We start from the raw sequence: 13,789 nt of genomic DNA, 5'->3' as shown, positions 1-13,789 counted from the left end.
ACACTCCAGCTAGGAACTGCGGTTGTTAAGAACGTCACTGGATAGTTGGGGCGTCGTCACTGGATAGTTGGGATGACGTACACTCCAGCTAGGAACTGGTTTGTTCGCATACACTTTAATCCTGTTTTTAAATAAAACACCCTTGTTTCCGCACAATCTCGTCTTGTGTTGTAATCAAACGCTGCAACGCGATGGTCCATCGGCCATCGCTTCACATAGACCACTGTGACAGAGGGAGACACCACATCTATAACTAATATGATGTAACCTTTCTACAGATAAACTACTAGTGCAAATGACAGCTACAGGTGGGTATTTGCTAATAAAAATGTTTTGGCCTAACTTGTTATCGAAAGTAATAGTTAAAATAACAGGTTTTACACATAAATGAGAACCCCCAAGACACACATCCAAAATAAGTATGCAGTACAAATCAGTATTATGGTCATGACAAACTGATCTGATGTTGTAGGTCCGCCTCACCCTACTACTTTGGGATCTGTACCCCTGGTGATTAGTCCAACATATGAAATTCTAGTGAAAAGATTATACGACAGTATCCACACCGAACCCACCACCTGAGTGAGAATTGAGGCATACCACGGCCAGTTTAGACTACTTACCTGCATGTTATCTGTAGAGGTCGTCCTAGTTTTTCCAACTTTTAGTTTACTGTATCACCATCAGGATACCTGATACTAACAAACCCCAAGGCACCACAAAAACGTAACATTTTCCAACCCAGTTACGAGTCTTTTGAAGCTACCATCTCCTCACATTAAAAACCACCACATGCAGCACCCTGTTGTCTTTTGATGTTTTCCAAAACATTTTTAAGGTTCCAAAAACTCAAGAGCTATAAAGACTTTGTTAGTAATTTGTTAAGGAGACAAAAAAGATGACATAACATAGAACGTGCAACAAATAAAAAAAATGTTAGTGGCTTGTGAAACATCTAGCATGATATCCCGCTAAGAATAAATAATGCAAGGGTATAATTCATGAGAAAAACTGAATTTTTTTACTAAAAAGTTATTTTTTAATGCTATAGTTGGATTACAAGTAAAAAAAATTATATGGATAATATTGGGGCATATGAATTTACCAATTAGATCCCTATGGGCACTGTTGTGCTGTATTTACTCTTAAAGGGATATTGCTTCTTGAGTAAGTGTTAATAACCAAAATAAAGTAGGTGGCCGGTTTCTACTTACAGGTAGTAGGAGTAAGAATAGTAGCTCCTCCTGGTAAGCAAATCACAAACAGTGGGGGAAAGAGAAGCAATGGTGAATGAAAAGCATGAATCATCCACATTCAACAAAGCAGCACAAGAAAAAAAAAATAACAATGAACACTTAAAAAATATAGAAAATTATCTTCGTATACATGTCACTTGTTAGCAATTCAGTGTCTGCATGCATTAAGTATATGTTGCCATGCAAATCAACATAAAATACATGTTAGCTGCAAAATAATGTGTGTAGACAAATAAGATGACTTCTGGAAAAGAGAGCAAATTACATGCTGACATTAAGACCATTGAGGGGAAAAGAAAGAAAAAAAAATGAATCAACAAAAATAATAATGAACATTTAAATGGTTTATGAATTTCAAGTTCACAGTTCCTGCCCTGAACAATGGCATTTTTTTAGGCTGCTAACGTGCCGAAAACTACACGAGAATTAGGTTTGCAGATCATAAAGGGATTCATTGGCATTGCTCTCTTTTTTACATTGGGGAGAGAAGAGGCGCTGATAATATTGCATTAAGACGTGCCGGTTAGAATGCGTTAAAGTCCAGCAGACACGATACCTGCCGATTGTGCAGATGTCCTGGTAGGCCCCTGTGGACGCAACATCATCATTGCCTCTCAATTCCTGATGTGGTTTCAAAGACTACCCTTGAATCCTTAATAGTTTCCTTGTTTTCATGAATAATCTATTACTAGAGATGGGAGAATCTATTTGCAGAACTCTGACTCCGTGACCAGGTCAGTAATCGGTGACCACCAGACATGATGCATGTGAATCTCCTTACTTCCCGTCATTCCTGGCTCTTTTGAATAGCTGGGCTAGTGTGACATCTCCGTTGCAATATTGTGCTATCCTGACTAATAAGAAGAGGAGCCAGGTGGTAAGAAGATAACAGGCCGCCAAGTCCAGCAGTCAAAGAATATGGATATGGCCAATGGAACGCAGTCCTGTAAGTTGATTCTCTCACTGCTATCTCTTGGCCGATCTATATACCAAATCACATGTGGTATCTCCTGTGGTTACTAAAGTAAATGAAGCCATAACAAAGTTTGCATAAGGGACACGAGCAGCAGCTCTCTCCACGCTCCGCATTGAAAACACGTGATCTTTTGGCTAAGTAGGGAGGGATAGCGCCGGCCAAACGAGCATGTATGGCCAGCTTAAAGGGAAGATTATCTATTCTTTAAATCAAGTTTTAAGGTTTCATTTCTATTTTTAATTGGAAAAATAACTAATTTTCCATATCACTATAATATATAATAAAAACAAAACACAACACAGAAAACTTGCAATCTTCACACTGGCCACTAAGCTATCATTGCAGGCAGGATTACAATACCAAATAGCAGCTCTATACACAGTAAATATCACACGGTGCATGATTTACAATAGGCTCATTTCCTCTTCATTCTCCCTTCACAATGACATTTGCCCAGATCAGAGCATGCCTAGGTTATACTCGTATACAAATCAGTTGAGACAGAGCCAGTGTATCGCTGCTTAAAGTGGTTGCCACTACTTTAACATTGATGGTCTTTCCTTAGGATGGATTATAAAATGTCTGATAGGTGAGGGTGCGACATCCAGCATCCCAACGTTCCAGTTTGTCCAAGTGTCGGCAGTGGCCATATCTGCTCAACTGCATAGCAAAACTCCGTCAATGGGATAGTGGCAGTGGCCGGGTACCGTACATCCGACCTCTACTGATTTGTATAGAGGGTGCATGTGCAGGATTCAGCTGTGGCCACTACGGAATTGATGGAACTGTTCTGTGCAGCTCTACAACTGAGCAATTGCACTCACCGCAGACATTGGGCACAGCAAATTGGCAGGGGTGTTGAGTGTCGCACCCCCACTGATCACAAATTTATGACCTATCTTAAGGATAGGCCATCAGTGTTAAAGTAGTGGATAACCTGTTTAAGTTCATGTGGCTACTGAAAAGAAACATGAAGTATGAGTGGAATATTAGGCCTAATAGTTGGTGTGAAAATTGAAAGATTTCTTATATTTCTGTCGCATAGAAATATGGAAAATTAAGGGGAAAAAACAACATCAAAATAAAATGAATAAAAAAAAAATCTGGAGTCAAACAAGTTATTTTCTGGCTACATGTTTCCTCTAGTAGCTAAACCCTAAACATCTTCAGACAGGCTGCAGGACAAGGTGTGGAGCATCCAGACATTACAGGGCTCTCCAGCCACATGATACAGATGACCTAGCTTTAGGCTAGGACATAAATCTCAGGTCAGTGAGGGTCCGACAATGGCGACCCCACCCATGAGCTGCAATTGCATTCAAAGTGTATGGCTTCTGAGGAGCTAACAGTTACTCGAGTGGGGATGCAGAGTACCCCACCGATCTGATATTGATGATCAATTCTAAACATACATCATCAATATAAAATGCCTGGAGACCCTGTTTAACATAAATGCATCTAAGACTCTAATTTATCAAAACGTTCTGAAAGTACAATGGACTTTGTTGCCCATACCAGCCATCGCTCCATAAACTGCTCTGGCAAAATGAAAGCTGCGTCTATCTTTAGTTTTAAGGCGAGACGGTTTTGATAGATGAAGCCATCAAAGCTTTAATGTACATATGGATCTCCCTACTGCAGTGACACCACAGTTAATATTGTCTTAAAATTTAAAAAAAATTCTCAAAAAGACTAAATGAAAATCCGAATCTATGGAGGGACAAATGAACTAAACCAGGCTGTGCATCTCCCATTTGCAACAATGGAGAGTGCCAAGAATGAATGACTGAGCTCCTATGTTCCCAAGGTCCCTTTCTCAGCGGATGAAAAAAAACACTAAAAATTCCTTACATTTTATATACCTTAAAGATTAGGCATGTCATATCTACAATGTACAAAGGGAGAAGAGCAATGGATACTTAAAGGATATATCAAAGGGCCAGGATTTAAGTTGTTTAATGCCTGTGCATCACTGTGTATGACTGGAGAAGCCATGTAATGAAGTGTCACAGGATTAAGCACGTCATGGGCCAGTACTGAGCTCAGCCCTTAATGCCGCACCATCACAAGACTATATTAGAAGGCAATGATCAAAGCTTGATTACTGCTAACATTAGCAGAACATTATGTTAACGTCTTCGAAGATCAGCACAACTATGATAAATGAATGGTAGGAACTGTATGACCAAGACTGCTCCTGAAGGAATAAAAAGTTCGAAACAAATAAAGAAAACTTAAGGACTGTAGGAACTAGACCATAGAAAAATGGATACCGCAGAAGGAGCAGACTAGTGACAAGAAGAGCAATGCTGTAAAGACATGTCTTTGAGCTATACGCACCATAAAATTCCATATGTCCATATAATACTAGCCTAAGCGATGACTATCGCTGCTCTCATTGACCCCAACTTAGTCAACTGACCTGTCAGTCACACATACAAATCATATCACTTCTGCCAATAATTGCGGCTTGTCCCAGTGGCCGGATTCCCACCAAGCTATAAGCAGTCACGGATCCCATTGATAAGCGATTTTTCACTGGACAATTCCATTGATACATTGCATCTCGGCAGCTAAACATGAGAATCTGATTGTAGGGAGAGTCTTCCGAAGAACGGATATATGTGAGCATACACTGAAAACCATCCCGCAGACTCAGAAAAGCTACTAAAGGTAAATATGTGACAAACTATGCATGGAAAAAAAGGCAATTACTCCAAATAACACCATGTCCATGTAGTGTGCCTAGAGCCAACCAATTACTACAATGCCTAAATAACTAAAGCCATTAACAACCTCTTCTAATGTTCAATATAGTCGAGCCTTCATTTGAGACTAATAGCCCAATTAGCTATTTGAAGGAACTTCACAGACAGACAGGCATTTAATTACCTAAGATCACTTTTTTTTTTATCCGAGACCACTTTTCTTATGGAAGGAGCAAATAGATTACCCATTTACCATAATTTCTAATAAAATATCCACTAAAGACCATGATCAGATGTACAATCCTTTTACTGTGGGAGTGGACGGGTCAGAGCTCCATAAACTACTATGGCTTTAAATGGAGTCTAGCACCACAAAATGACTGTTCAAACCACGCACCCTTGGTGTAGGCAAGAGGTTCAGTGAACCTTCCCGAGTACTACATTACACCTTTTAAAGCCAAAACTTTAGCCAATCAATGAAGGGGTAGAGATAGATGGAAACACATTGGTCAGAATGTACAGTGAACTGCTACGACAAGGAAGCACCGCGCACCTGTGCTTTGTTTGGCAAGTCATCTATCCTAGCACAGCAGTATAAGGTACTTGGTATGCAATGCCCTTTACCCCTATCTTCTAAGCCAATCAATATCAGTGAGGGGAAAAATAACGAAAAATGCCCAGCAAGAACATAACATTCTATTGAAAGGTAATGGTTTCTCATCCTCTCCCCCCCAGCCCTTTTTTGCCTACTAAACATTGAAGTGCATTACAAATCATCAAATGTATGTTAGCATGAAAACACAGCAATAAATACACATATCAGATATGCATATTATTTGTTTCCATGTACCAAAGGCAAAAAAGTAATGAAATGTACATAGCATTACAGAGTGTCAATACCATGTTGGGTGTCTGCCAAGTCAGCCTTGCATACCAATGACAGGACGCCGCTGGTGAGCAGCGGCTACTGAGCTACAGTACGGGACTTCATCAACTAGTCAACCTTCATGTGCAGATGGCTAGTCTATGGACTCTATAGACAATCTAAACAGTAGAGTTTGTTTTTTACCTCTACACAGCAGCACTTTAAAGGGAATCTCTAAGCACGTTTTTGCAACCTAATCTGAGAGCAGCATGCTGTAGGAGCAGAGACCCTGATTCTAGCGATGTATCACTTACTGGGCTGCTTGATGTAGTTTGGAGAATATTACTAAAGGACTAGTAATCCTACTGTCATGTAGTTGTCCATATTCATGAGCCATAGCAAATTGTACCCCTACCACTGATTGGCAGCTTTCTGCCTATGCATAGTGTACACAGAAAGCTGTCAATCATTTGTATGGCCGGGGTTATACAAAGTTCAGACTTCAGAGAACTGATAGATCTGCAGCAGATAAAGGGGGCTTTACACGCTGCGACATCGCTAATGCGGAGTCGTTGGGGTCACGGAATTTGTGACGCACATCCGGCCGCATTAGCGATGCCGTTGCGTGTGACACCGATAAGCAATTTTGCATCGTTGCAAAAACGTGCAAAATCGCTAATCGGCGACATGGGGGTCCATTCTTAAAAATCGTTACTGCAGCAGTAACGAAGTTGTTCCTCGTTCCTGCGGCAGCACACATCGCTGCGTGTGATGCCGCAGGAACGAGGAAGCTCCCCTTACCTGCCTCCCGGCTGCTATGCAGAAGGAAGGAGGTGGGCGGGATGTTACGTCCCGCTCATCTCCGCCCCTCCGCTGCTATTGGGCGGCGGTTCAGTGACACTTCAGTGACGTCGCTGTGACTCCGCACGGACCGCCCCCTTAGAAAGGAGGCGGTTCGCCGGTCACAGCGACGTCGACGGACAGGTAAGTATGTGTGACGGCTCTGGGCGATGTTGTGCGGCACGGGCAGCGATATGCCCGTGTCGCGCAACAGATGGGGGCGGGTACCCACATTAGCGATATCGGGACCGATATCGCAGTGTGTAAAGTAGCCTTAAGGCTACTTTCACACTTCAGTCTTTTTCCATCAGTCACAATCTGTTGCCTTGAGAAAATACGGTTATTTTGCAGGATTCAGTTTTTTCCCCATAGACTTGTGTTAACGACTAATTGCGACTGATGGCCTTGTGTTGCATCTGCCGCGCGACGGATCGGTCGTGGAATGCCTGACCGTCGGTGGAAGGAACTGACACGAACGTTTTTGGACCGTCAAAAAAACACAATGTGCAGGATTCCGTTGCAATCCATCAAGAGGTATAATGGTTGTCTATGGTGCAGGATTCCGCCGTAATCCGTCACACGACGGAATCTAGTGAAGGATTCCATCATGTTCTACTGAGCATGCCCAGTATGTCTGGCACTTCCATTGGGCTGTCCCAAAAACAAACAGATCATGACGGATCTGTCATAAAATGATTGCACAACAGATGTAATGGACGCAATGGATCAGTTTTTTTTCCACAGGATTCCAGTGAACATAGATCTGTGAAATAACTCATCCGTTGCGTCCGTTGACAGCTAAAAAACGACGGATCTGTCGTTCAGTCGCAACGACGGACTTGGCGGATTTGAAACGATTAAAGTGTGAAAGTAGCTTGATCAAAACTGCAGCAAGCAGCCCTGTAAGTGACAGAGGAATCAGGGTCTCTTGTCCCTATATCATACAGCTCACTGATGGGGTAGCAAAAACCTGCTGACAGATTCCTTTTAAGGCTTTGTATGACTTTTTTCACATACTTTTGGAACATTACTTGTCAGCTGTGTAAACATCCAAAATAATTCCTCAAAAGAAAGAAAACAAAACTAGAAAATGAATACATGAAAGCACATGGGTAGCTGGCTTGTACACAACACCGGGAGCATACCTAATGCTTCTAATGCAGAAGTTCCTTCGCCATGTAATATATCTCCAGGGGGTAATAGTAAAAAGGCAACAATTAATCAGTCCAATCAGAAAAACAGAACGGCAACAAATAGGTAAAGGGAAATTCGTCTTGGTTAAACACAAACATTTACTAATACTCTGCGTTATACATGACACATTAGGACACAAGGGCAAGCAGATATTAAGAGATGCCTAAAATAGAAAGGTTATCAATAAAATTCATTATATGCAGGGCATGCGGCCAAGATTACATAGGATAGATACTGAACACACATTAATAAAAGTTAGTGGCTGCTGTACACCAGAGTGCCACTAGGTGGTGCTGTTCTATTTCAATATTTCACTTTCAAAGGATACAATAAACTCTAAAGGCTCAAGAACTACTACAGAGGGCAGAAGGCTAATAAAATCATCAGGTAGAGTATCAGCCAAAAAGCTGCTATTTAGTATAGGAAACTGGGGGAATATGTACTCCAATAGTGGAAAAAAAAACTAATAAAAACTCAAATAAGAACAATTCCTTTTATAAAAAGTAGGATTGAACAGTTTATCAACATAGCAAAGGAAGCATCCAAGCTCTCTCCTACACTGACAGTTTGGCTTTATGTAATGATGAATTGCATCATGTTCGTTGGGGCAGCTTATAAACAATTAGGCACTTTCTGCATTTTCAGCTTTTCAGACACAGTACTAGTCTACAGCACAAACTGACAAAGAGAACATGCTAAATCTTAAAGGAACGTTCCAAAATGGACCTAAAGTGAATTGTTATTGTCAGTCTACTAAATCTATCGTTTCACGTCTCAAGCATTTTACACCACTTTCACAATTCTACATATAGCAAAAGAACTTCTATGGCGTAAGCATATATAGCACTCTAATATGCATCTGAATGTCCCTTTGTACAAAACCCTCTACACACAATCCCACAAGGAAAGTTGCTTAAGATACTACAGAATTAAGATCAAATCCTTTAGGTAACACAGTAGTGACACTATGAAAGGATCCCTGCAGACCATAGGTATGGGGTCCTGTATTCCCGAAGGAATGGTTCTCGAGCATATACACTGCTACTCCTTTTATTGGCTATGGTAAGGTCCTAAATCACTGTCCGTTCTATAGACCTAACTGAAGTGGCTGTGTGTGACCTCAACTTCTAAAAGAAAAGAAGGTTTTGTACTTTGGACCTAAGCACTACCATACTCGGTACTCGTACCAAGCAGTTGGATGCTCAATTGAGCGCGACTCAAGCTCCTGAGTATAATGGAAGACTTCCTGGAAAAATGCTTGAGCCCTCGTTGATTTCCATAATACAGTACTAGGGTACTCAAGTCATGCCCATCCGAGCAGTAAACGCCTTATTATGGGTACTGTGCACCCGAACATGGTAGTACTCGCTCCTCACTCACCATAACTACGAGATTATTATTATTTTATTTCTCCCACAGAGAGCAATCAACCCTCAACTGCTGCCCAATTCAATTAGGAGACTGGAAGACCCCCCCCCCATACACGTGATCATGACATGGGACATCAGTAACATATACTATATCACCTAACCTATTGATGGATATTTAAGGTGGGAACACGTCCCTAATCATATTACCTACTTAGAAAAAGAATGAGCATCATTTTGGAAATCGTCACCCTTTAAATGACACTTTTCAATGAGAAAATAATTTTTAGAACATTATTTGGACCATTCTCGAGAAAGGAATTGATCTAAGAAGTCTGTAGCCTATCTTTCTACCCTGCAATTAGACTTAAAAATTAGAAAAACAATCTGTATATATGTTCTAATCTGCTCAATGGTAGATTTATCCTGCAGCACACAAGTGCCCCCTAGTGGCTGCAACAGGTAGTTGCCATTTTATCAAGTATGGGCGAGCAGTGGTACTGCTGAAGCATAAAATAGTGCATAGCAGAGTGAACTAGAAGGGAGAAACTAGGAGAAAAGGTACTTCCTTCCAAGGTGGCCCAATGTATTAGACTGCTGGCCCAGAAGAATCCACCCAATGCATTTCTTAACAAGTTACTGATACACATGCCCTTTAAAAGGTCCCTTCTTACATTTATAATCTTACTTTACAGATGAAATCTACAACAGTTAGGGGAGCAAATGTAAGGAGATAATCTCGGGCACTTACCTCTTTTTAACAATTAAAACGACAACTAGTAGGAGGAGGATGAATACCAGTATGCCTGCACTGATGCCAGCTATTTTCACAACCTGATCGGTTTGCTTGGCCGGATCGGGGATGACCTCCGGTTCCTCAGTTGCTGCTGCTAAAATAAAACAAAATGCATAGTTGGTATTTCAGATATAGAGGAAAGTCAGCCCAACAACTTCTACATTCCAAATATTATGAAGAACAAACAGGACTTTGAAATATTTTGTCTCAATCGATCTACCTTTCCACATGACATGATGACAGTGATTAGAATATGGCAGCCCCAGTGCTCGAGGTGCTAAGCACTGCTATAGTCTAGGCTGGTAATGTTGTCCTATAAACCCTATACTGGCATACTTATGGGCAATAAGTTAAGCAGGAGTGCCAACAAGCCTCTGTAGGGTTGTCCTTGATTTTATAAAAACACTATGTGAAACTGTATGGAAACTAAATGAAATTTCCCCACTAAGCTCAGTTCATGTGTGAAAACAACTTCGGCTATGTTCACACGTTGTGGTTTTGCTGCTTTTTTTTAATGCAAGTTAAGATAGATACCGTATGTCACGGAGCCACAGATGTGGGCGTGCAATGACTTGTTCCCTGCTGGCTCACATTAAACTGTTTGAGATTGACAGCGGGATATAACTAGCTAACAGCGCCGGGCGGATTTCCGATCGACCAGTGCCTGAAATGTGCAGGGAAGTACACGACCTTGGACGCACCAGTCACACGTCATGAAGTGGTTAAGAAATCTCATGGACACCACTGTTTTTTTCCAGACTGAATTGGATGACTACTGCTTTTTTGAAAACTGCAGCATGTCAATTCTTTCAGTGTTTTTGTGGCATGTTTTTCACCAGAAAAAGTAATAAGTGCAAAAAAAAGCAGCAAAAAACAAATTTTGTTGAACAGAACTAAATTTATTAAGCATGTCCTGTAGACAAATGACACACAGTCTGCACTAAAAACACAGCAAAAAAGCAGCCAAACCTGCATTTTGTAATCAGCTTCTTTACTACTGAGAGAGCAGGTTTTGCAAGCAGCAAAAAAGCGACATGTGAACATAGCCTTACTAGACATTTCACATATTATGGCAAGCACTCTTTAACCAGAAGACATATATATCATACGAAGTACAGCATATCTGAAAATCCATTGATCTTAATGTTTCGACAACAATCTGAAGCAAGACTTGGCGAGTCAGTAAAGATTGTGGCCCTGTCCAAACAAATGCAGAAAAAGAAATCATGGTGTGGATAAACTGAGCAGCACATTTACCCAATGAGAAAAATGTACAGTCACACCATAATAAATCCCACCACCTTCACATAAGACCCTCACACCATGTGATAACCATAGCTGAAGCTATAAGTGAAGCCTTGAGCAGGGTACTCAATAAATCCCACCACCTTCACACCATGTGATGACCATAGCTGAAGCTATAGAAGGTGAAGCCTTGAGCAGGGCACATAATAAATCCCACCACCTTCACATAAGACCCTTCACACCATGTGATAACCATAGCTGAAGCTATAGAAGGTGAAGCCATGAGCAGGGCACATAAATCCCACCATCTTCACTTAAGACCCTTCACACCATGTGATGACCATAGCTGCAGCTATAGAAGGTGAAGCTTTGATGAGGGCACATAAATCCCACCACCTGCACATACGATACGTCACATATGACCCTTCACACCATGTGATGACCATAGATGAAGCTATAGAAGGTGAAGCCATGAGCAGGGCACATAAATCCCTCCACCTTCACATATGACCCTTCACACCATGTGATGACCATAGATGAAGCTATAGAAGGTGAAGCCTTGAGCAGGGCACATAATAAAGGCCACGAATGGGTCAGATCATTATTGCACATGTACTTGCCCACAGAGTAGACACAACAGAGGGCAAAAAATGGAATTCTACATCATGTGCCCTCTGTTTTCACAATGGCCAGGAATTGGTAAAGTATATATCCACTAAACATTGTACTCCGGTATGTTGTATATACAAATGGGAAGGCTGGCACATTAGATTTGATCCTGGGCAGTGGAGAAATTGATGGATAATGGAATAGTGAAACCAACAATGGGCTCCTCATGCCAGCTGCATTAATAATTCATGGGCACACACTGTTCACCATTACGGAAATGTTCGCTTAGCGTCTGATGCCAGATGTACCATTCTCTAACCCGTTATGTACAAATATTAACACAGATTTTGAAAAATGATGCAAACTTATTCAGACAGCTCTGCATAGAAATGTAACTTAAAATAATTGTGCCTAATGTCCAAGACACAAACATACACTGCATCCATTACCGAGTACAGCTCCGGAGTAATGAATCTGAACAAAGCAGAGGGAATTATACAACACAGGCGCTGCTTCAAAGAGCCAAGAATCTATCATCACTGCTGTTTTAATATGTAGTGCTCAGTCAGTACAACCTGCTCCATCCCAGTAATTCAGCTTTGCAGTTTTCTTGTTTGGCACAATATAAAACCCCGATTCCCATGTTCAGCTTTCCCAATTCATAATACTGAGCAACAGAAGGGAGGAAAAAAAAAACAAACTAAGGCCTCACTCAGATCTATGTTTCTGAAAAATCTTGGATCCAATTTTTACCTATTTTGGCCCATTCTTACCATCAATGTATCTTAGGTGTTTTTGCTTGGATTTTGACAGAATTGTAGCTTATCTAAATGGGTGAAAAACACTGCAAAAACACTGAAAAAATGGATAGCCTGCAGATTGGTAAAAAAAAAAAAACCCGCATAAAAATGGTTCAAATTTGCAAGGAAAAATAAGCAACATGTACATAAGAACTTGCAGGACAAACAGGGTGAGAACAGTAAAAAAAAAACAAAAAAAACAAAAAAAAACGATCAGCACTAGGATAACCTCCAAGGCCTAAAGAAAAAGTAAATAAAGATGACTGTGCATGCATTTGTCTTTCCAGCAGGGTCTGCCTGGAATACGCTTGAAAAAGAGCCACAAAATCACTGTAAAAAAATTATTATGCACAGCAATGTAAAGATTACGTCACAGGCTTTCAATTCAAGTCTATGAGAGCCAGAATGAGGCTCTCATGGAGTGGTAATGAAAAGTGACTTCCGGCTCACTCAATAAAACGCTGGAGCTGCAGGCAAGTTACAAATCACCGGAGTCCGACAGGAGCAACGGGGATAACAGAAGAAGACGGTCGCAGGTGAGTATAAGACGGGGGAAGTGGACTTAGATTTAAAGCTCCACTCCAGTGCTAAAATAAAAAAAGAAACGCTGGAGCAGCGCTTTAGCCCCTTTACGACCTATGACGTACTGGTACATCATAGGTCATGTCCCTCCCTTTTAAGGGGGCTCGCGCGGCAAGCCCCCATGTTTCCCTGCATGTCGGCTGATCTGATCAGCTAACATGTGCTTCTAACAAGTGTGGAGCCTGTTATCTAGTTAAATCCAGCTGTCAATATCTGACAGCGAAATTTAACATGTGTTGGCAGAGTGCCCTATTCCCCGCTTCCATCGGCAGCCCCGTGACCTGATCACGGGGCGCCAATGGGTTATCATGACAGCTAGGGGGTCAGCTGATGACCCCTGTGTCTGTCATGACGTCTGCATTCACAGACCAGAATTTGTGCTGTTCAGAGCAGTGTGGATGTACTGCTATGTATAACACCGGCGATCAGAAGTTCCCAGCATCACTAGTAAATATAACAAAAAGTGAAGGAAAAAAAAAAAAAAGTTTTAACAAAATTAAAAAAAAAAAAAAAAAAAAAAAAAAAAAAAGGTGAAATCGCCCCCCTTTTGT

The 13,789-nt window shown here is 41.2% G+C and overlaps 1 protein-coding gene across 18 annotated transcripts in view; it reads right to left on the bottom strand.

Annotated features, from left to right (window-relative positions):
* The window catches only part of PTPRK (protein tyrosine phosphatase receptor type K), a 450,255-nt gene that overhangs the window by 73,373 nt on the left and 363,093 nt on the right, over positions 1–13,789 (bottom strand). For 6 of the 18 annotated variants that reach the window (XM_075339909.1, XM_075339911.1, XM_075339913.1 and 3 more), the window contains exons 14-16: positions 9,958–10,096; positions 7,791–7,832; positions 1,215–1,244 (exon numbers count right to left, since the gene is read on the bottom strand). In XM_075339909.1, coding sequence (XP_075196024.1) covers positions 1,215–1,244; positions 7,791–7,832; positions 9,958–10,096 — 211 coding nt within the window. The remainder of the gene's footprint in view (positions 1–1,214; positions 1,245–7,790; positions 7,833–9,957; positions 10,097–13,789) is intronic. The other 12 variants (XM_075339918.1, XM_075339921.1, XM_075339923.1 and 9 more) reach the window with 5 other exon arrangements.

The sequence above is a fragment of the Anomaloglossus baeobatrachus genome, chromosome 3 (genome assembly GCF_048569485.1).
Source record: "Anomaloglossus baeobatrachus isolate aAnoBae1 chromosome 3, aAnoBae1.hap1, whole genome shotgun sequence".
Classification (NCBI taxonomy): Eukaryota; Metazoa; Chordata; class Amphibia; order Anura; family Aromobatidae; genus Anomaloglossus; species Anomaloglossus baeobatrachus.
Note: the sequence above shows the minus strand (reverse complement) of the source record. Positions and strands in the feature narration are given on the sequence as shown.